At 36.3% G+C, this 21,594-nt stretch overlaps 1 protein-coding gene and 1 pseudogene across 3 annotated transcripts in view; one reads left to right on the forward strand and one right to left on the reverse strand.

Annotated features, from left to right (window-relative positions):
* Positions 1-21,594, reverse strand: part of Samd8 (sterile alpha motif domain containing 8) — a 59,945-nt gene that overhangs the window by 5,519 nt on the left and 32,832 nt on the right. For all 3 annotated transcript variants that reach the window (XM_013358895.4, XM_005325874.5, XM_021726704.3), the window contains exons 3-4: positions 15,632-15,727; positions 13,418-13,535 (exon numbers count right to left, since the gene is read on the reverse strand). In XM_013358895.4, the coding sequence (XP_013214349.1) occupies positions 13,418-13,535; positions 15,632-15,727 (214 nt within the window). The remainder of the gene's footprint in view (positions 1-13,417; positions 13,536-15,631; positions 15,728-21,594) is intronic.
* Positions 1,417-1,824, forward strand: LOC101961245 (large ribosomal subunit protein eL27 pseudogene; annotated as a pseudogene).

Raw genomic sequence — 21,594 nt, forward strand, 5'->3', positions numbered from 1 at the left:
CTAAACTACATCTCCAGCCTTTTATTTTGAGACAGGGTCTTGCTAAGTGGCTAAAGGTGACCTTAAACTTACAATCCTCTTGCTTCAGCCTCTCAAGTAGGTAGAATTACAGGAGAGAGCCACCATGTTGCACCAAGCTCAACCTTAAAACTTTTAATACGATATCACAATAGAATTTGTTTGGTTATTCTTGCTTTAAGAAGTAGGTTACAGGGCTGGGGTTGTGGCTCAGTGGTAGAGTGCATGCCTCACAAAGGTTCACTCCCCAGCACCACATAAAAATAAACAAAGTAAAGGTACTGTGTCCACCTACAACTAAAAAATATATCTTAAAAAAAAAAAAGAATTAGGTTACAGGGCTGGGCATGTAGCTCAGTGGTACGGCAAATGGCTAGCATGTGAGGTACCTTGTATTCAATCCCCATCGCCCCCTACCATGGAAAAAAAAAAAAAAAGAAAGAAATAGTCTACAGCAGAGATCAAGGGCTACCATTCAATATCCATTCCCCCCTTCTTCACCAGCAACAGAAACTCAAATATATTGATGTGGCCACGAAGTTCCAGAACAATTTATTTCCCAGTCTTCCTTGAAGATAGGTATTAGACATGTAAGTTCTATACAATAAGAAACAGATAAAGTGTAAAAGATTGCTGGAGAGGTATTTATAAAGGAAAGAGATGAGAGCTCAGAGAATCTTTTCAACCATTTCACCTTTCCTTCTTCTAGCCTACTTGAAGATCTAGTAGGTTTGAAAATGTAAGCCAAGGGTTAGAACGGTTAAGCAAAAAGATAGAAGAATCATAAATTTTGGATGACTCTATAAAGTTATTATTCCAGGCTTGGAGTACTTACTTTCAGACTTCTGAGAGATAATATATCATGTGTGCTTACTATATCATAGTCATTTTGAATTTCCTGTTGTCAGCAGCCAAAACCATCTCCAACTCCCACACCTAAACTTTAAAAAGCAATTTACCTTGAGTGATAGATTCTAATATGGCTAATGACCAAACAAAACAAAACAAAACAAAACAATTTCATTAGATGTCTAATCTCATTAGAAAGTTCTGCTGTTTTACACTTTTCCTTTCTGCCTCAGTTGAGAGAAAAGAGAGAAATTTATTACTGGAAAAGAGCAAGATTCTCAACAAATATACATAACTTGGTTCTTCTATGACCTCTGATGAATAGAGATGTTACTTTTGAGAAGGTAAAAACTTCATAAAAGGAGAGAAGAGATTTCCAGGTACAATGATATATGACTGTAATCACTGCAATTTGAGAGGCTGAGGCAGAAGAATTACAAGTTTGACACCAGCCTCAGCAACTTAGAGAGGCCCTGTCTTAAAGAATAAAAAGGGAGAACAGAATGCTCTTTCTTCCTTTCTGCTGTAGGCCTGGTGCTTGCTGTTGAAATGGGCAAGTTCATGAAACCTGGGATGATGGTGTTGACCCTGGCTGGACGCTACTCCAAACACAAAACTGTCGTCATTGATGATGGCACACCAGAATGTCTCTAGAGCCATGCTTTGGTAGCTAAAATTGATTGCTATCCTCACAAAGTGATACCTGCCATGGGCAAAAAGAAAACTTCCAAAAGGTCAAAGATCAAGTCTTTTGTGAAAGTTTATAATTACAATCATATCATGCCCACAAGGTACTCTCTCTGTGGATATCCCCTTGGACACAACTGTTGTTGACTAGGATGTCTTCAGAGATCCTGCTCTTAAATGTAAGGCCCATCAGAAGAAGGCCAAGGTTAAGTTTGAAGAGATGTTTAAGACAGCAAGAACAAATGGTTCTTCTAGAAGCTTCGGTTTTAGATGTTTCTGTTGTTATTGTTCCCATAATTTAAAAAAAAATTTAGAAAGAAAAAAAGGGGGGGATGGGAATGAGTTTCAGTGGTAGAACAATCCTGGTTTTAATTCAATACCACACCCCAACCCCACACACACAAGGAGGTAAGGAAGGTGGGATGGGGGAGAGAGGAGGGGAGGGGGAGACCTCTGGGAAAATGTCTCAACCAAAGACAGAGAACAAGTGATGTCAGTGAAAAGAAGGCAATTACCAATTACTCCAGTCTCCTCATCATTTTCCAGCTTAAATGTTTCATACATTCTTTCCAAAATGTCGAAACTAAAACACATCGGAGCAAAATGAACAGGATACTCTGACTAGAAATTTGCATTGAAGATCCTAAATTTCAAAAATAAACACCCTATTTCTGGGAATATGATTTTAGTCAATTAATTTATTACAAGGAAAATGCCTTATGGAACAAATGAAAATATTTTTAAAATGCCTTATGGGCAGCAGGGCAAGGTAGCACATGCCTGTATTCCCAGCAGCTTGGGAGGCTGAGGCAGGAGGATCTCTAGTTCAAAGCCAGCCTCAGCAAAAGTGAGGTGCTAGGGGCTGGGGATGTGGCTCAAGTGGTAGCGCGCTCGCCTGGCATGCGTGCGGCCTGGGTTCGATCCTCAGCACCACATACAAACAAAGATGTTGTGTCCGCCGAAAACAAAAAAATAAATATTAAAATTCTCTCTCTCTTAAAAAAAAAAAAAGTGAGGTGCTAAACAACTCAGTGAGACCCTATCTCTAAATAAAATACAAAATAGGGCTAGGGATGTGGCTTAGCGGTCGCATGTCCCTAAGTTCAATTCCCAGTACCCCCCCCCCCCAAAAAAAAAAGCCTTATGGGTTGGCGGCTGGGGTAGAGCACTTGCCTCCTACTTGTAAGGCACTGGATTCGATCCTCAGCACCATAAAAGTAAATAAACAAAATAAAGATACTGCATCCATGCATAACTAAAAAAAAAAAAAATTTAAATGCCTTATAGAAGTTACTGTAAGAGATTTGACTGCTAATTATTATCCTCTTTTTTCTATTTTAATGATTACTGCAAATAATTCAGGTTAATAAGTAGGTTATATCATAATTCAAAGCAATTAACAGTATTTAGGGCAGATTTGAATAAATATATCCATATATAACTAACTGACAATGGAAAACAACCATTAGAGACAGAAAATAGGCTGTCTATACTTGGAGGAATGGCATCTACCTTATTTCTGTAGCACATGTAGCAGCCTTATGCGCAGATCTATGGTTCTCTTCAGTGGCTGTCCCACACTTAAATTCCTCAGCTACCTCTCTCATCCATGTAACAAGCTTCATGGGAGAGTAAAATATCTCACCCCAAATAATATACTTCTTTTGTGTTATTCAGAGAACTGCAGACAGAAATAGTTCTGAAAATCTGTCCTATGGGGCTGGGGATGTGGCTCAAGTGGTAGCACACTCGCTTGGCATGCCTGTGGCCCGGGTTCGATCCTCAGCACCACATACAAACAAAGATGTTGTGTCCGGGGAAAAACTAAAAAATAAATATTAAAATTCTCTCTCTCTCTCTTAAAAAAAAAAAAAAGAAAAGAAAATCTGTCCTATGATAAAATAAATTTGTATCTTTTTATATTAGTGAAATAAGCCACAGATGCAAATAGAGGCTTTCTCTAAGATATCCACATCTGCTTAGGAAAGATCTTTTCATAGAAAGGAGACTGGGGGGTCTGACATGTGGCCACAGGCAATTTTTGAGGGCTATTCCTAGGAAACTTTGTCTACATCATAAGACAGTTTTTGATGGCCATGCATTCTTCTCCTGAACCTCTTATGGGTTGTATTGCCATCCAACCTGTTCTGGGAACCCTAAATCCCTAATCCTTTGTGTAATGCAAGATTTAAGCTTCAATCACCTGGTCATATTTTATGTATGTTTCTAAACTTCTGCATAACAGTAAGTGTGTTTGCTTTTTCTCCTGTTAATTTATTATTGTTTATTTCAGAAACTGAAATTATCAAAACTTCAGAGGAAAAAGAAACAATTTAAAACTTCCCTACAGGGAGTCTCTGAGGTCCAGTTCCTGGAGTAGTAGCAGAGAGGACTAATCCAAGTTTTCTTTCTGCATCTGCCCTGTGCAGATTCCCTGCACTGGTCACCCCCACACTTTGTCTACTCATGAACTGCTACAAGACTGAGTAGTGCCTCTGGTGGTGGGGTGCTATAATTCTTGTCCCCACCTCTCTATGTAAAGCACCTGGAGCTGCACCAGGGCCTGATCAGAGGACAAATGCTCAATGTCCCCCATTTTTACTGGAGCAGCCAATACCAGACACCCTTCTGAGTAGCAGAAACAACTTCAGAGGTGCCTGAGGAAATCCCTATCATCTGAAAGAGGTTACTACTCCCACTGAAGAAATTATACAGGGTGCACCTCACATACTCTGCTATCTACACCACACCTGTCTAAATGCTAGCATCTTCACTCCTGCATGACCTGCAGAGACAGTGATTCTTTCAACTCCGATATGTTAAAGTGTTGTGCCCAAATGTACTAAGCATAGTCCAAAACAATAATAAAAATAAAACTACAGGGAGATTACGCTATGACCTAGAAAGAAACTCAAAACTGCATAACAAACTAATACACCAAGACACACCTTTAGGAAAAAGCTGCTTACTAACAAGGCTATCCCATAAAAAGCAGAGAATACACACATTTCATCAGATGTATAAAAGTCAATATGGGAACCCAAGAAATGTTAAAAAAACAAGGTAAAGTGACACCTCCTGATGTTCATAATTGTCTGGTAACAGATTCCAAAGGTATCAAAGTGGATGAAATGCCTGATAAATTTCAAAAGAATTTTTTAAAAAGTTAAAGGAGATTCAAGAGAAAATGACAGTAAGAAGGCAATGCATGATATGAATGAGAAACTCAGCCTAGACATAGAGATTCTGAAAAAGAAAAAAAAAATCAGAAATCTTGGAAATGAAAAGCTCTATAGGTCAGCTGAAAACCTCAATAATGAACTAGATTAAGCGGAAAAAGAATATTGAAGCTTGAAGACAGGTCTTTTGAAGTACCACATTCAGAAAGAAATTTAAAAATATATGATAGAAAGAAGAAAAAGATTTTTAAAACATCAAATGTCTGCATCATCAGCATAGCAGAAACTTCCTAATCTTGGGAAAGACTTGGTCATGTAGTATAGTATAGGAAGCCTAGAGAACCCCAAATAGACATGACCAGAAAAGATTTTACCATGACATATTATAGTCCAATTCTTTGTCAAAGGACAGAGAATTTTAAAACCTGCGATGAAAAAATATGAAGTCACTTTTAAGGAAAATTCCATTAGACTAACAGATTTCTCAGCAGAAACTCTAATTGCCAAGAGGGCATGGAATAATGTATTTGAAGTCCTGAAAGAAAATAACTTTACTATCAACCAAAATTACTATACCCAGCAAGATTATCCTTCAGAACCAAAACAGAAATAAAGACCTTCCAAAACAAGCAAAAACTAAGGGAATACGTGACCACCAAACCAGACTTATGAAAGATTAAGGGAACTTGATATCCAGAAATGGAAATTTCTTTCATGATAGCAAGTGAAAATATAAATCCCACTAGAGGAGTAAATACACAGATCAGAAATAGAAAAGAATCAAACATGAAAAAGTAAATTATCAAACCACAAAGATGAATAAAAGAACTAAAGAATATCCAAAACAAACTCAACAAAATAACAGGCACAAACCTGTTATTAATTCTGAGGATAAGCGGTCTTAATTTTCCAGTTAGAAGACACAGACTGGCTGAATGGATTAAAAAACAAACCAACAATAAACTGCCTACCAGAAAGTTAGCTCTATGGTAAGGATACACAGTCTGAAAATGAAAGGATAAAAAGGATCTTTCAAGTAAATAGAATCCTAAAGCAAGCAGGAGAAGCTACAGTTGTATTTTAAAAAATGGACTTCAAAAGAAGAAACAGTAAGAAAAGACAAAGAAGGTTGCTATATAATGATCGAGAGAGCAATTCATCAAGAAGATTAAAAATTATAAATGTATGTGTATTTCTGTCTATAATTCCAGCAATTGGGGAGGCTGAGGCAGGATGATTGCAAATTCAAGGACAGCCTCAGCAATTTAGTGAAACCTTCAACAACTTATAGAGACCCTTTCTCAAAATAAAAATAAAAAGATCTGGGGATGTAGCTCAGTGATAAAATGTTCCTGGGTTTAATCACCAGTGCCAAAATAAGCAATTTATCTATACATCTATCTATCTAATATTGAAATATCTGATTTTATAAAACAAACACTATTAGGGAGAGATAGGTTCCAATACAATAAAAGTTAGATATTTCAATACCCCCTCTCCCCAATGAATAGATCATCCAGAACCCCCCCCTAAAAAAACCAACAAAGAAATGTCAGAACTAAACTACAAAGTAGATCAAATGGACTTAACAGACAAATTATAGAGCATGCTATCTAGTACCTGTAGAACACACACTCTTTTCATCAATGTGTGAAACTTTTTCTGGAACAGACCATTATTATAAGACCACAAAACAAGTCTTAACAAATTTTTAAAAAATTAACATCATATTATATCTTTTCTGATCACAATAAATTAAAATTAGAAGTCAACAGCAAGAGAAATTTTATACAAATTTATATAGCTTTGAACAACGTACTTTTGAACAGTGGGTCACTGAGGAAGTTAGAAGAGAGATGGAGGGCTGGGGTTGTGGCTTAGTGGTAGAGCCCTTGCCTAGCACATGCGAGGCCCTGGGTTGGATACCCAGCACCACATAAAAAAATAATAAAAAAATAAAAGCATTGTGTCCAACTACAACTAAAAAAATAAAATTTTTTTTTTTTTAAAAAAGAAGAGAGATGGAAAAATTCCTTAAATGAAAACGGAAACACAACATACCAAAACCCCTGGAATACAGTAAAAACAGTATTATGAGAATGTTTATAGCAATAAAACAGTATTATAAGAATGATTATAGCAATGAATGCCCACATTAAAAAAAAAAAATAGAGGGTCAGGGTTGTGGCTCAGTGGTAGAGCGCTTGCCTAGCATGTGTGAAACACTGGGTTCGATCCCCAGCAACACATAAAAACAATAAAATAAAGGTATTTTGTACATCTACAACTAAAAGAGCATTAAAAATAAATAGAAAAAGAATGGAGGGGCTGGGGATGTGGCTCAAGTGGTAGCGTGCTCGCCTGGCATGCATGCGGCCCGGGTTCGATTCTCAGCACCACATACAAACAACGATGTTGTGTCCGCCAAATACTAAAAAATAAATATTAAAATTCTTTCTCTCTCTCTCTCTCTCTCCCTCCCTCTCTCTAAAAAAAAAAAAAAAAAAGAATGGAAGATTTAACATGAACCACCTAATGATGCATCTTAAGGTCCTAAAAAGAAAAAAGAAAAAAAAATATATCCCCCAAATAAGTAGAGGATCAGAGCAGGAAAAAAAAATTGAGTCTAAAAGAATGACACTAAGAATTGGTTCTTGGAAAATATAGATAAAATTGGCAAATCTTTAAATAGCCTGAGAGAGAAAGAAGACCCAAAAAATAAAATGAGAGATTAAAAAAGAGACACTATGACTACAGAAATTCAAAAGACCATAAAGAATTATTTTGAGAAACTAGATGTTAACAGACTGGAAAATCTAGAAGAAATGGACGAGTTTCTGGACTTACATGATCTATCAAAATTGAACCAAGAGGATAGAAAAAACCTGAATAAATCAATAATAAATAATGAAACTGAATCAATTAAAAAAAAAAGTCTCCAAAGAAAGGTTCAGAACTGAATGGTTTCACGTGTGAATTTTATGAAATCTTTTAAGAGGAGCTGACACTAATGCTAACTATTCCATAGAATTGAAAGGGAGTAAATGCTTTTGAACTAATTCTGAGGTATTAAAACCTAACAAGGACACACACACACACACACACACACACACACACCAATGTTTCTCATGAATATAGATGCAGAAATCCTTAACAAAATATTTGCAAATTGAATTTAACAGCACATCAAAAAGATCACACAATAACCAAGACTATTTTAGTTTTATTCTAGGGATACAAGGATGGATGATTCAACATTTACAAATCAACAAAAGTAACACATTACATAAATAAAATGAAGGATAAAGGTCAGATGATCATTCCAATAGATGCAGAAACCACATTTGATAAAGTTTAACATCCTTTCATGATAAGGGATGAAAAAAGTAGGCATAAGAGGATCATACCTCAACATAATAAAAGCTATAGACAAAAGCACACAGCAAACATAACACTAAATGGGAAAAAACTGCAAGCATTTCAGTGTCCATTCTCACTGCTCTTATTCAGCATAGTACTAGAAGTTTTAGTCAGAGCAATTAAGAAAGAAATAAAAAGCAAATAAACAGGAGCAAGTCTAATTATCCCTATTCAGCAGATATGACTCTATACATAGAAAATCCTAAAGATTCTGAAAAAGACTATTAAAACTGATAAACAAATCCAGGAAAAATATCAGGATACAAAACTAACATAAAAAAATCAGTGGCTAGGCTGGGGTTGTGATTCAGCGATATAGTGCTAGCGCCTAGCACGTGGAAGGCCCTGGATTTGATCCTCAGCACCACATAAAAATAAATAAATAAAAATAAAAGTATGTGTCCAACTAACTACAACTAAAAAGTAAATATTAAAAAAAAAAATCGGAGGCTTAGCTGGGCATGGTGTAGTGCACACCTATAAACCGTGAGTTCAAAGCCAGCCTCAGGCAAAAGTGAGATGGTAAGCAACTCGATGAGACCCTGTCTCGGAATAAAAACACAAAATAGGGCTGGGGATGTGGCTCAGTGGTCAAGTGACCTGAGTTCAATCCCTGATTGGGGGGGGGGGGGATCAGTGGATTTTGTATACAACAATAATGAATTGGTTCAGTAAAATTATGAAAGCAATCCTGTTAACAATAGCCACAATTAATAAACAAATAATATACTTAGGATTAAACTTAACCAAGAATGTGAATAACCTCTACAATGAAAATCACAAAATACTAAAAAAAGAAAATGAAGGGGCTGGGTTTGTGGCTTAGTGGTAGAGCGCTTGATCTCAGCACCACATAATAATAAATAAATAAAAACAAAGGTATTAAAAATAAATATTTTAAAAAAAAAGAAAATTAAGACATTAAAAGGTGGAAAGTTGGACTGCAGTTGTGGCTCAGTGGTAGAGCAATTGACTAGCACATGTGAGGCACTGGGTTTTTTTGATCCTCAGCAACACATAAAAATAATAAATAAAATAAAGGTACTGTGTCCATCTACAACTGAAAAAAAAAAAAAAAGGTGGAAAGCCCTCTCGTGTTCATGAATTGGAAGAATATTGTTAAGATGTCCATACTACCTAAAGTGATGTACATATTCTTTTTTTTTTTTTTTTTGAGTGAGAGAGGGGGACAGAGAGAGAGAGAATTTTAACATTTATTTATTTTTTCTGAGTTCTCGGCGGACACAACATCTTTGTTGGTATGTGGTGCTGCTGAGGATCAAACCCGGGCCGCACACATGCTAGGCGAGCGCGCTACCGCTTGAGCCACATCCCCAGCCCCTGATGTACATATTCAATGCAATTCTCACCAAAATACTAATGACATTCTTCACAGAATGAAAATAATCCTAAAATTTATATGGAAGTACAAGAGACGCCCAAAAGCCAAAGCAATCTTGAGCAGAAGAAGCAAAGTTGAAACATCATAACAACTGAGTCCAAGATATTACTACAGAGCCTTAATAACAAAAGTAGCACAGTATTGGCATTAAAAAAAAAAAGACAGAGGCCACTGGAACAGAATAGAGAACTCAGAAATAAATCCATATATCTAAAGGGAATTAATTCTCAAAAAAGATATAGAAACTTGATCCGTATCTTGCATCATGTAGAAAAGTCAACTAAACACTTAGTGTAAGACCTGAAATTCTTAAACTACTAGAGGAAAAGGGGGAAACACTTTTAAGATACTTGCAATGGCAATGATTTTATGAATATGACTCCAAAAGTACAGGAAATAAACGCAAAAAATATCAAGGCTACATCAAACAAGCTTCTGTTCAGCAAAAGTTAACAAGTTTACAGAGTAAAGAAACAATCTAGGGCTGGGGATGTGGCTCAAGCGGTAGCGCACTCGCCTGGCATGCGTGCGGCCCGGGTTCGATCCTCAGCACCACATACCAACAAAGATGTTGTGTCCGCCGAAAACAAAAAAATGAATATTAAAATTCTCTCTCTCTAAAAAAAAAAAAAAGAAAGAAACAATCTAGAGAATGGGAGGAAATATTTGCCACTAATCTACATATAAAGAAATAAAAAGCTTAACAAAAAACTAGTAATCCACCCAAAAAATGAGTCAATTAGCTACATTCCCAGCAGGTTTTTATTTTGAAACAGTCTTGCTAAATCACCCACACTGGCTTTGAACTTGTCATCCTCCTGCCTCAGTCTTCTGAACATATTGTTAATGTGTATGAAAACCAAAAGTAAATAAGTGAATCCTTAATGTTTTCCTTTAGAAAGGAAAAACAAATTATCACAATTTTAATGTGTAAGTTCTTTAATTTCACAATTCTGCTTAAGGAGATTCATATAATGGAATACCATGAAGCTGTTATAACGGTGAATAACCATATACATTTCTTCAGAAAAAGTAAACATAATATTAAATTAAAAATAAGCTAAGGGCTGGGGATGTGGCTCAAGCAGTATCGCGCTCGCCTGCCATGCGTTCGGCCCGGGTTCGATCCTCAGCACCACATACCAACAATGATGTTGTGTCCACCGAGAACTAAAAAATAAACATTAAAAATTCTCTCTCTCTCTCCCCTCTCTTAAAAAAAAAAAAAAAAAAAAAAAAAAAAAAAAAAAAAAAAAAAGCTAAAACCAGGTAGTGGCACACACCTGTAAACCCAGTGACTTGAGAGGCTGAGGCAAAAGGATCACAAATTCAAACTCAGCCTTGGCAATGCAGCAAGATCCTGTCTCAAAAAAATTAATAATAAAATAAAAGGACTGGGTATGTAGCTCAGTGGTAAAGCATCCTTGGTTCAATTCCCAGTACCAAAAAAATAAAAAATAAAAAGGGCTGGGGATGGTGGCTCAGTAATGAAGCACCTATGGATTCAATCTCTGGTACAAAAATAAATAAATAAATAAATAAATAAATAAAAATAAGAACAAACCTACAAAACAAAAACAAAAAAACTAAATAATAGTGCCTGAGATATAATCTGATCTTTATTTAAAAAGTATCCATCTATATAAACTTATGTGAGCGTGTAAGAAATCTGCTTAATGCTGTCTGAGGTGGCCTCCAGGAGCCTGTGACTTCTGTGTCCAGCCCTCAATAAGACTGCATGCCCCCAGAGTAATCCCGGAGCCACATCCCAGCCATTTGGGACAGTGTGGTTAAATTGTCCAGGCTCGCCTACTATTGCTGCAGTCCTCTGGGGATTACAGCCTTGAGCATGCCCATCCTGGCCTCAGCTAATTGTTCACATGAAGACTAGCATATTCAGAAGGCCAGGGGTTGAGAATCCTGGTCCCATGGGACCCTACTAAGACCCCCCCCCCAAAGAGGACATGCAGGGGTGAAATGGGAATGTGGTTTCCCCTAAGTCTAGCATATTTTCAATATGCCGAATTTCTAGTGGCCAGTAGTTTTGAGTTTCCTGTTCCACTTGGGGAAATGTCCAATCCTAACCCTCAGCTGCTGAGGGAATTCAGAGATTTACAGACTTTTCAGTGTTGCCTGTGTTCCCTGTGCTTTTGATTCCCCTCTTCCAAAGGGCCCTCCCCACTTTCAAAGGGCCCCCAAGGGAGACTGGGAGTGTGGGGAGCTGCCAGAGGCTTAGCCATTGCTGAAACCTGCTTGGGAAGGTGGCTCCCTGCATTGGACCTGGGCCAAGTAGTTGGCATTGCAGGCAAGAGCTACAACCCAGCTGAACATTGTCTTTAATAAACTGTTTTCTTTGGGAAAAAAAAAAAAAGAAATCTGCTTAAAAATGGTCTGTGCAGCTATATATACTACTGTTAAAAGTATTACTTGCAGGATGGGTTTAAAAAAAAGGATTTATGTGAGCTTTCACTTTTTAATGCTAACATCTCTATATAATTTGTAGTTTTACAATAAGCTTATATAACTTTATGATTAGGAAAAAGTTACTTTTCTTTTTTGAAAAATCTAAAATCTCCCAACTTTTACCTTAAAAATAAACAAAAGAGTTTCTTTATGTCAACTTTTAAGTCATATTAACCACTCCTCCTCGCCCACTTTCTTTCTTTTATTTTTGTGGTGCCAGGGATTGAACCCAGAGCCTTGTGCATTCGAGGCAAGCACTCTACCAACTGAGCAACATCCCCGGCCCCGCCTCCACTTTCTTATTGCTCAGTGAAAACATTCCTAATACCTAGAGAAAATTTGTTACCTTTACCTCAAGGGGCATTATTTTTATATCTGGATCTCCTTTGGCTGCTTAATCTTCCCTAGTTGGTAAGTCAGCTATTTTTATTACAGTACAGGAACTAACACCTAATTTTGGTTTATAAACAACACTAAAATAACAACAAAGGTGTTAATGAATATTTGGGAATACAGAACTAAGCCTTGAAGGCTTAGAAAAGTAGAATAATAAGTTCTTTTGTCCAAATTTAACCAATTACAACAATCAATTTTGTGAATCAAGGACAGGTAATTTTCAAGTTCTTTTAAACATTTTTCTTTCTTTTCTTTTTTTTTTTTTAAAGAGAGAGAATTTTCTTTTTAATATATTTTTTAGTTTTTCCGGCAGACACAACATCTTTGTATATATGTGGTACTGAGGATTGAGCCTTGAGCGAACCCGGGCCTGAGGATCGAACCCGGGCCACACGCATGCCAGGCGAGCGCGTTACCGCTTGAGCCACATCCCCAACCCTTTTAAACATTTTTCAACATATTCACAATCCTCTTTCTTATTCCTATCAGCATAATTTCTCTTCTCTGTTTAATCAAAAGAGATGATGTGTCAATAATACACCAATATGCTACAAAGTGCAAACAACAACAACAACAACAAAACAAATCCACCATTATTTGTATATCTCAGAAAGAATTTAGAGTAATAAGTACTATATTTTAAATGGGATATGCTAAAACTGCAAAATTTTTTTAAAAGGAGTGATGAAGACAATGAAGTGACCAGAGTATAAACTGCTAAGGAGGTAGAAAAGGGAAAATGTTGGGGGAAAAGATAATTCAGAGAAAACTTTTTTTCCTATAGCTCTAGAGCATGGAACTAGTATCAATGGATAGAAACAAAGGGAGACAGAGTCTAGCTTAGGATTTTTACCAAATTATTTTTTAGGAGTTTATTAGGTCTTGTGAATACCAAAAGGCACATTTTAATAGTAAGAGCAAAATATTGTCCCTACTATATATGCTGTGCCATTAACCCAGTAAGAACAAAAAGGAAACAATGATAAAGAAGGTAGCAGGCTACCTTTCCAGTGCACTGCAGGTGCTGTCCTGGCACGGAGAGGGAGGTCACAAACATGGTAAAGCAGCGAAGCAAGAATACAGTGCCCATCAGACTACAGAGCCTTCGCAGAAGGATTGACCTGTGAACAGAGCAAGCAAAGAGGGAAAAAGATCAGAAGAAAACAAACCAAAAAACCCTGGCATCAAATGTTTACCTAAAGGGAAAGCAAGCAGAAAAACCACTAGATTCTTTTTTAAGAAGACAGGAATCTTAGAGTACATCTAAAGCATCACTATCCAATAGAAGTCTCTGCAATGATAGAAATGTTCCATAAATACTTTGTCCAATATGCTATTTACATATGGTTTGTGAGCACTTGAAATGAGGCTAGTATAGCCACAGAACTTAATTTTAAATTTCATTTCATTTTAATTTATTTAATAAATTGGCTAATGAGGGCTGGAGTTGTGGTTCAGTTGGGAGAGTGTTTGCCTTGCATGTGTGAGGTACTGGATTTGATCCTCAGCACCACAAAAAAACAAATAAATAAAATAAAGTATTTAAAAAATTGGCTAATGATATTAGCTGATAATCATTCTAACTTTTCCTAACTTAAGCTACAATTTTTTTAGATACAAAGTTTGATATTAAGTATATCTGAAATACAAATTTTGAAAAACTGCAATTTGAGTAATCATGAACTGCGCTGTGACATCATTTTTACTGTTATATTATTTCTTTAAATGTCCTAAATTAAAATAAACTAAGATGCTTAGAGAGAACTTTTGTTTTATACATTTATATAAATACTCCTCTTGGGCTGGAGATGTGGCTGAGTGGTACAGTGTTTGCCTAGCCATGAATGATGTCCTGGATTCAATCCCCAGTAACAAAAAAAACATATAAATAATATAGAAAGAAAGAGATCAAAATGCTCCTCTCTCCCTCAAAAAGAGTTTTGAACACAAGATTAGGTATATTTCAAGCCTCAGTGTACACACCTGGGAATGGAATGTAGGAATCTGCATTTTAACAAACATCCAAATAATTCTAATAAAAGTGATACCAAACTATGCTTCAAGAAAAGTCTTTTTAAACTAAGTAAATTTGCATTGAACTGACCTCTACTATGCTTTGCTAAACCAATAGTTTATAAGGTAAAACTCTCTTTTGCTTTGAAAACTTGGATAAATTCAAATCCATAGAGGTCTATGAGGCAAAGGTAACCAGAAAGCAGTGGTGCATGTTTCTAAACACCTCAGGTTCAAAAGAAAACCAGAATTAAAAATATTGCTGCAAAACTGAAAAAAAAAAAAAATGGGACAGAAAGGTTCAATATGGCCTCAAAGTGAGACAAGAATAGCAATCATCAACCTTACTTTTCACCTTCAAAGCCTGAAATAACTACTGCTTAGGACACAAAGCTCATCACTGTGGTTATCTCAAGCACATCCTGTTGAGGAGAAAGGATAGAAAATGATAAGAAAGTGTCCTTATTCCTCTCCAGCATCCCAAAGATGGACAGCAGATCACTACAAATTTTATACTTCTTTAAATTTTCCCTTTTTTACTTGAATCAAGTAATTTTCCCCATTAGAGTCGGAAAAAGAGCCTCTCCTAGGGCCCTTATGCTTTCCTTTTTTAACCAAAAAAATTCTTCCCTTTATATTTCTTGGTGAATATGCCAAAGAAGCACTTCTCCTATTTAGCAATTTCCTATACCATCTCAAGTAAATCACACTGCATAGACAGATATATAGAGTATGTAAAATGGTCTCATTTTTTAAATGAGACCTACTCCAAACAGAGAACACTTTCTTCCATTTAAACATTTGAACCAAACAAGAAGAGTTTCAAGAACTCTTCTTGTTTGATTCATATGTTTAAATTTGAAACTCTTGGAAGAGTTTCTATTATTCTATAGAATGTGACATTTCCGATTTGTTTCTTTAAAAAAAAAAAAAAAAAAAGATAAGGCTAAACTGGTAAGGATTAGCTCACGGCTGATCATCCACAATTCTGTTCTTTTCCTGTAAAATACATTCACAATATTACTTACTATGTAGGTACTACGTAGGATGACACTTCTGTTGATTAAATCTGAGACTTTTTTTTGTTGTTGTTGTTGTTGTTAATAACTATAATGTCACACTTACCAGAGAAGGAAATTAACCAGAAAAATGCAAAGGGAGGGACAAGACTTGATGACCAAACACAAGAGAGTAAGGAAGGTACCTGTGCTTGTGAAGAAGAAGAACCAGGAGCCAAATATAGCACAGAATCATGCCACATACTTCTGTCATGGCAAAGGCCCATGGGATTCTAGGAACACTGGAACAGAAAAAAAAATTTTTTTGATTTGAAGAGAAGTAAATATCACCCTTTTCAATAGATATTCACTTTTCTAAAAATGACATTAAAAGTTTAAATAACTTACTCTCTCAGGAAATGGTATTTGGAGAGCCAGGGAATAAAAATCAATTTTATAAAGTGAACCACTTCTTAGAACATGCTTGTTGTCTGTGATTCCAAGTTATGGCTCTTTTTGAAAAAGCAATGACTATTTTCTCCCACCTTATCGCATGGCAAACCTGGAAACTACCCACAAAGAACGGAAAAAAAGACCTCTTCTTATATGTTAATTTCAGAATCCAGACAATCAGGACTTGAAATTATTCTTTTCTTTAATAATTATTTCCATTATTATCATGGTAAAAATATTTAAATACATAATACATATAAATATGTATATATACAATTTTTTTAAGGTGTTTTAAAAGTGTTTATTTGGGGCTGGGGTTGTGGCTCAGTGGTAGAGCACTTGCTTAGCATGTGTGAGGCACTGGGTTCGATTCTCAGCACTGCATACAAATAAATGAATAAAATTAAGGTTCATTAACATCTGAAAAAATATTTCTTCTAAAAAATTGTTTGGGCTGGGGATGTAGCTCAGTGGTGTAGAGTACTTGCCTAGCATACACAAGGCCCTGGGTTCCATCCCCAGTATTGCAAAAATAAAACAAAAGAAAAAAAATTTATATATAGTGCTTATTTAACTTAATTCTTGCACCTGAGAGGCAATCATTGTCACTCTTTTAGCTACTTCATCTAGCATTAAATCTTTTAGTCATAAACTTTCCTAACACACACATAATCTCTCTCATGCTCTTAATATTTCATAATTTTGTTTAAATGTTTTAAAAGATTTGTGTAAATCTTAATTAAGATTAAGTGCAAATTGGGTTGGGGTTGTGGCTCAGCAGTAGTGTGCTTGCCTAGCACGGATGAGGCCCTGGGTTCGATCCTCAGCACCACATAAAAAATAAATAAATAAATAAGGTATTGTGTCCAACTACAACTAAAAAATAAATATTAAAAAAACAGAAGAATAAGTACATCTTTTTTTCTTTTTTTTTTAAAGAGAGAGAGAGAGAGAGAGAGAGAGAGAGAGAGAATGAGAATTTCAATATTTATTTTTCAGTTTTTGGCGGATACAACATCTTTGTTTGTATGTGGTGCTGAGGATCGAACCCGGGCAGCATGCATGCCAGGCGAGCGCGCTACCGCTTGAGCCACATCCCTAGCCCATAAGTACATCTTAATCACTCCAGAAAATTCCCCTGTGTCCTCACCCCAGCCCAGGGGCAACAACTGACCTGACTGGTGTCCCTGAAAGGCTTGCCTTTTCCAGAAAGATTTACTTATTTTAAGTTCATTCCTTGAACAACTTCTTATAATTCTCCAAAGCTAATAAATACTTTTTTTATTTGCAATACTCGGGATTGATTCCAGGGGCACACTACCTCTGAGTTACACCCTCATTCCTTTTTATTTTTTGAGACAGGGTATCTCTAAAGTGCTAAGACTGGCCTTCAACTTGTGGTATGTGCTGCCTTGGCCTCCTCAGATGCTGGGATTACAGACCTGATCCAGAGCACACAGCTATTTTATTAATCTCTCTTTTCCCTCAAGGGAAATGTCTCCTAGAGCTCTTCTTGCTCTTATCCCAATTTAGAATGGCTGCATTTTCTACTCCTCCTGCATGGTTATTTATTAGAATAAAGTTATTATTAGAATAAAATTCACCTTGGAATTCCTCTTTCTATATAAAATTTTCGGTTTTTAAAAACTTAATAACAGTTATCAAGAATACAAGCAATAATAAGTTTGATGAGGATATGGGGAAAAAAGTACACTCATACATTGATGGTAGGACTGCACATGGTGCAACCACTTTGGAAAGCTGTGTGGAGATTCCTCAGAAAACCTGGAATGGAACCACCATTTGACCCAGCTAACCTACTACACAGTCTATAGCCAAAGGACTTAAAATCAGCATACTATAGTAATACAGCCACATCAGTGTTTATAGCAGCTGAATTCACAATAGCTAAACTGTGGAACCATCTAGATGCCCATCAATAGATAAATGGGAAAATAAACTGTGGTGTATATACACACACAATAGAATATTATTCATCATTAAAAGAAAATAAAATTATAACACTTGCAGGTAAATAGTTGGAGTTGGAAAATATCATGCTAAGCTAAGTAAACCAGTCCCCAAAAATCTAAAGGCCGAATGTTTTCTGAGTCCATGACAGGAGGGGGTGGTTTGGAGAACCAACTTTGGAATGGGATAAAGGAAGGGTGAGGAGGGATCATAGGGGTAGGATGGTGGAATGAGATGGACATCATTACCCTAGGTAATGATGTATGACCTAGGGTATGTATAATTGCATGAATCGTGCATCTCTACTTCGTGTACAGTCAGAGGATTGAAATGTTGCATTCCATTTGTGTAAGATGAATTGAAATGTATTCTGCTGTCATGTACAACTAAGTAGAACAAATTAAAAAAAAAAATCTAAGTTCTGCTTGGTAGTATAGGGTATGGCCTACAATCCCAGTTACTTAGAGGCTGAGGTGCATCAGCAACTTAGTGAGACCCTGCCTCAAAAAAAAAAAAAAAAAAGGGGGGCTGGAGCTGCAGCTCAAGGGTAGAGCACTCCTGGATCCAATCCCTAGTATCCCCAAAAAGGTTTGTATTTTTAAAATTTATTTCATTTTTCCCTTCCTTCTTCGTTTCTTTCTAGGTACTAGAGATTGAATCCAGGGTCTCACACATGCTAAGTAAGCATTCATCACTTTTTAAAAATTTTTTAAGTATTCTTCTGCTCCCTATTTTGTTTCCAAATTTCCTTTTTTCCTGTTTGTATTGGTATGTTTTCCTCGAATGTTTGGTTATTCTTGACTGACCATTCATATGGTCTATTGTGTAAAATAGGCTTCAGAAGCAAACCCTGGAACAAATATCAGTGTAAAAAAGATTTTTGAGGAAGAGTTCCAAAGAAAATCTATAGGGTGGTAGAACATGAAATCAATAAGACAGAGAAGCAAAGCAAGGGTGAGACATACAGCAAAACTCTGCAGGAAGTCAGGAATGGCTAACTTCAGCTCAATCCTATGGGGAATTTGGTCCGGTGTAGGTTCCAGCTAAATACTGTCCCAGTTAGGGCAAAGAGAAATAAAGTATCTATACCCCATCTCTTAAGTCATTGGCTATGGACTGCTACTAAAGGAATGTAAATTTCTAAGCATTTTTTGTTCTCTTTTCAAGTAGGCAGTGTATTCTGGCAGCTCAAGAGCAGCCCTCCCGGGCTGGGAATGTGGCTCAGGCGGTAGCGCACTCGTCTGGCATGCGTGCGGCCCGGGTTCGATCCCCAGCACCACATACCAACAAAGATGTTGTGTCCGCCAAGAACTAAGAAATAAATATTAAAATTTCTCTCTCCCCTCTCTCACTCTCTCTTTAAAAAAAAAAAAAAAAAAAAAAAAAGAGCAGCCCTCCAACAAACAGGCATAACTACCGGGTTTTGAGAGCATTAGTTTTCAGGAAAATGGAAAAGAGATCTGAGGGGATACTGAAGGAACACTAACAGCATCTGCAACTGTTCTCTGATGAAAAAAGCTTTAAATGCTTAAGAGCAGGAAGCTTTGTTAGTGAATGAAACTTTAGATAGTAAAGCAAAAAAAAATTGGGTTTCAAATTCCTGTTACGAATTGAGAAAATGTCTATTTGTACATGAATGTTCAAGCAGCATTATTAATAGTAGCCAAAAGAAGGAAACAACCCCAATGCCCATCAATTAATAAGTAGGTAAATAAAATATGGTATATCTACACAATAGAATATCATTTGGTAATAAAAAGAAATATTGTATTGATGCATACTATAATATGTATGAATCCTGAAAGCATGTTAAGAAGCCAGATACAAAAAAGCCACATATGGTGTCATTTATATGAAATGGACAGAATAGACATATTCATAGAAACAGTGGTTGGCAGGGTCTGAAGGAAGGAGGGAAAAGAGTATGACTGCTAATGGTATGAACTTCTTTTGAGGTTGAATGTTTTGGATTTAGTGGTGACAGCTATACAACTCAAAACAAAATCCTCACTGCTCCACCAAACTATTTTCCCTTTCTTCCTTTATTCCTTGTGATGGCTATTTACAGAAGTTCAGGATAATTGTCACTCTAATTCTAATAATAATTTGTGTTCTTGCTCACTTCTACTTTCACTTCTCTTCCTATGATCTTGTCCTTTACCCTACCACAGCAATTTCAACTAATGTTGTAACTGAAACCTTGTCATTTAAGATTATTCCTCATAATCTCAACTTCATTAATTGTATTGTCTAATACCCCTCTGCCAAGGGTATGCAAGTTTTTTGTTTTTTTTTTGGCAGGGGTGGTTCTGGGAATCAAACTCAGGGAACTAGTCATGCTATATACATGTTGTACCATAATAATCACCTGGAACAGGCCCCTAGTGCTGCTATGACATTACATGAATCTGCTCACTCTTCTATTTTGTAGAGGAACATTTTATACTCCAGCTTTTCTTTCCAAACCTCCATTTCTATTCTCTGTTCTCACTTTCTTACATAGAGAAAATAAAAGCCATCAGAAGAGACTTCCTGTGCTCCATCAGCACATATAGTAGCCTTCTGCCTCTGTTTCCACATTTTCTACCTTTGCTGTTATTATATTTATTTATTTATTTATTTATATTTTTTTTAAAGAGAGAGGAGAGAGAGATAGAGAGAGAGAATTTTCAATATTTATTTTTAGTTCTCGGCGGACACAACATCTTTGTTGGTATGTGGTGCTGAGGATCGAACCCCGGCCGCACGCATGCGAGGCGAGCGCGCTACCACTTGAGCCACATCCCCAGCCCCTATTATATTTATTTTGTTTATTTATTTTTTTGTGGTGCTGAGGATGGAACCCAGAGTCTCACATGTGCGAGGCGAGCACTCTACCACTGAGCCACAACCCCAGCCCCTCATTTCTATTTTAAATACAAAAAATATTCTACAATTTAGCCTATTCAAAACAAAGCAAACAATACTTTTAGACCCCCATATCTCCCCCTCATTCCTTCCCACACTATAGCTCCACTTAGTTCTTATAGAAAAATTTGCCCTTATAAGAAAGATTTGACTATCTCTAATTTCTGTGTTCCCATTCTATTTCTCTCATCATTTCTTTGACTAATTGTTTTATTTTGAAAAAATCTGATTCTACTGAAAAAAGTTACAAGAATAAGCACTGTGTTTCTCATCTAAGTCCCTCATTGTTTGTAATAATTAATGCTCTGCCATATTTACTTCATTACACACACACACACACACACACACACACACACACACACAACTCTTTTGGGGGAAACTGAAGTCTCTCAAAGTAAATTACAGACATTATGATACTTTTCCTCTAAATATTTTGGCATTTCTAAGAACAAGCATATCCTTTTCATAACTCAATATACTATTACATCCAGGAAATTATAACATTGATTTAGTTAACATTTAATATACAGGTCTTCAAAATTTCCTAATTACCTCAAAATGTTCTTTATAGAAATATTTTTTCTTAATATAGGATCCAATTAAAGTACTGTTCCTGATTATGTCTCTTCAATTTCTCTTACAATTCCCCCTGGTTTTTGTGATGACAATGATATTTCTGGGGATTTCAGATTACTTATTATGTAGAATATTCCATGTTTCAGATCTTTCTGACTATGTTCTCATAGTTACATTTTTAAAAAATTAGGGTGGGGAGCAAGATTATAGATGATATTGTGAACATCACTTTCAATGCACATAATGTTGGTTTGTTCTATGG

The sequence above is a fragment of the Ictidomys tridecemlineatus genome, chromosome 1 (genome assembly GCF_052094955.1).
Source record: "Ictidomys tridecemlineatus isolate mIctTri1 chromosome 1, mIctTri1.hap1, whole genome shotgun sequence".
NCBI classification, from domain to species: domain Eukaryota; kingdom Metazoa; phylum Chordata; class Mammalia; order Rodentia; family Sciuridae; genus Ictidomys; species Ictidomys tridecemlineatus.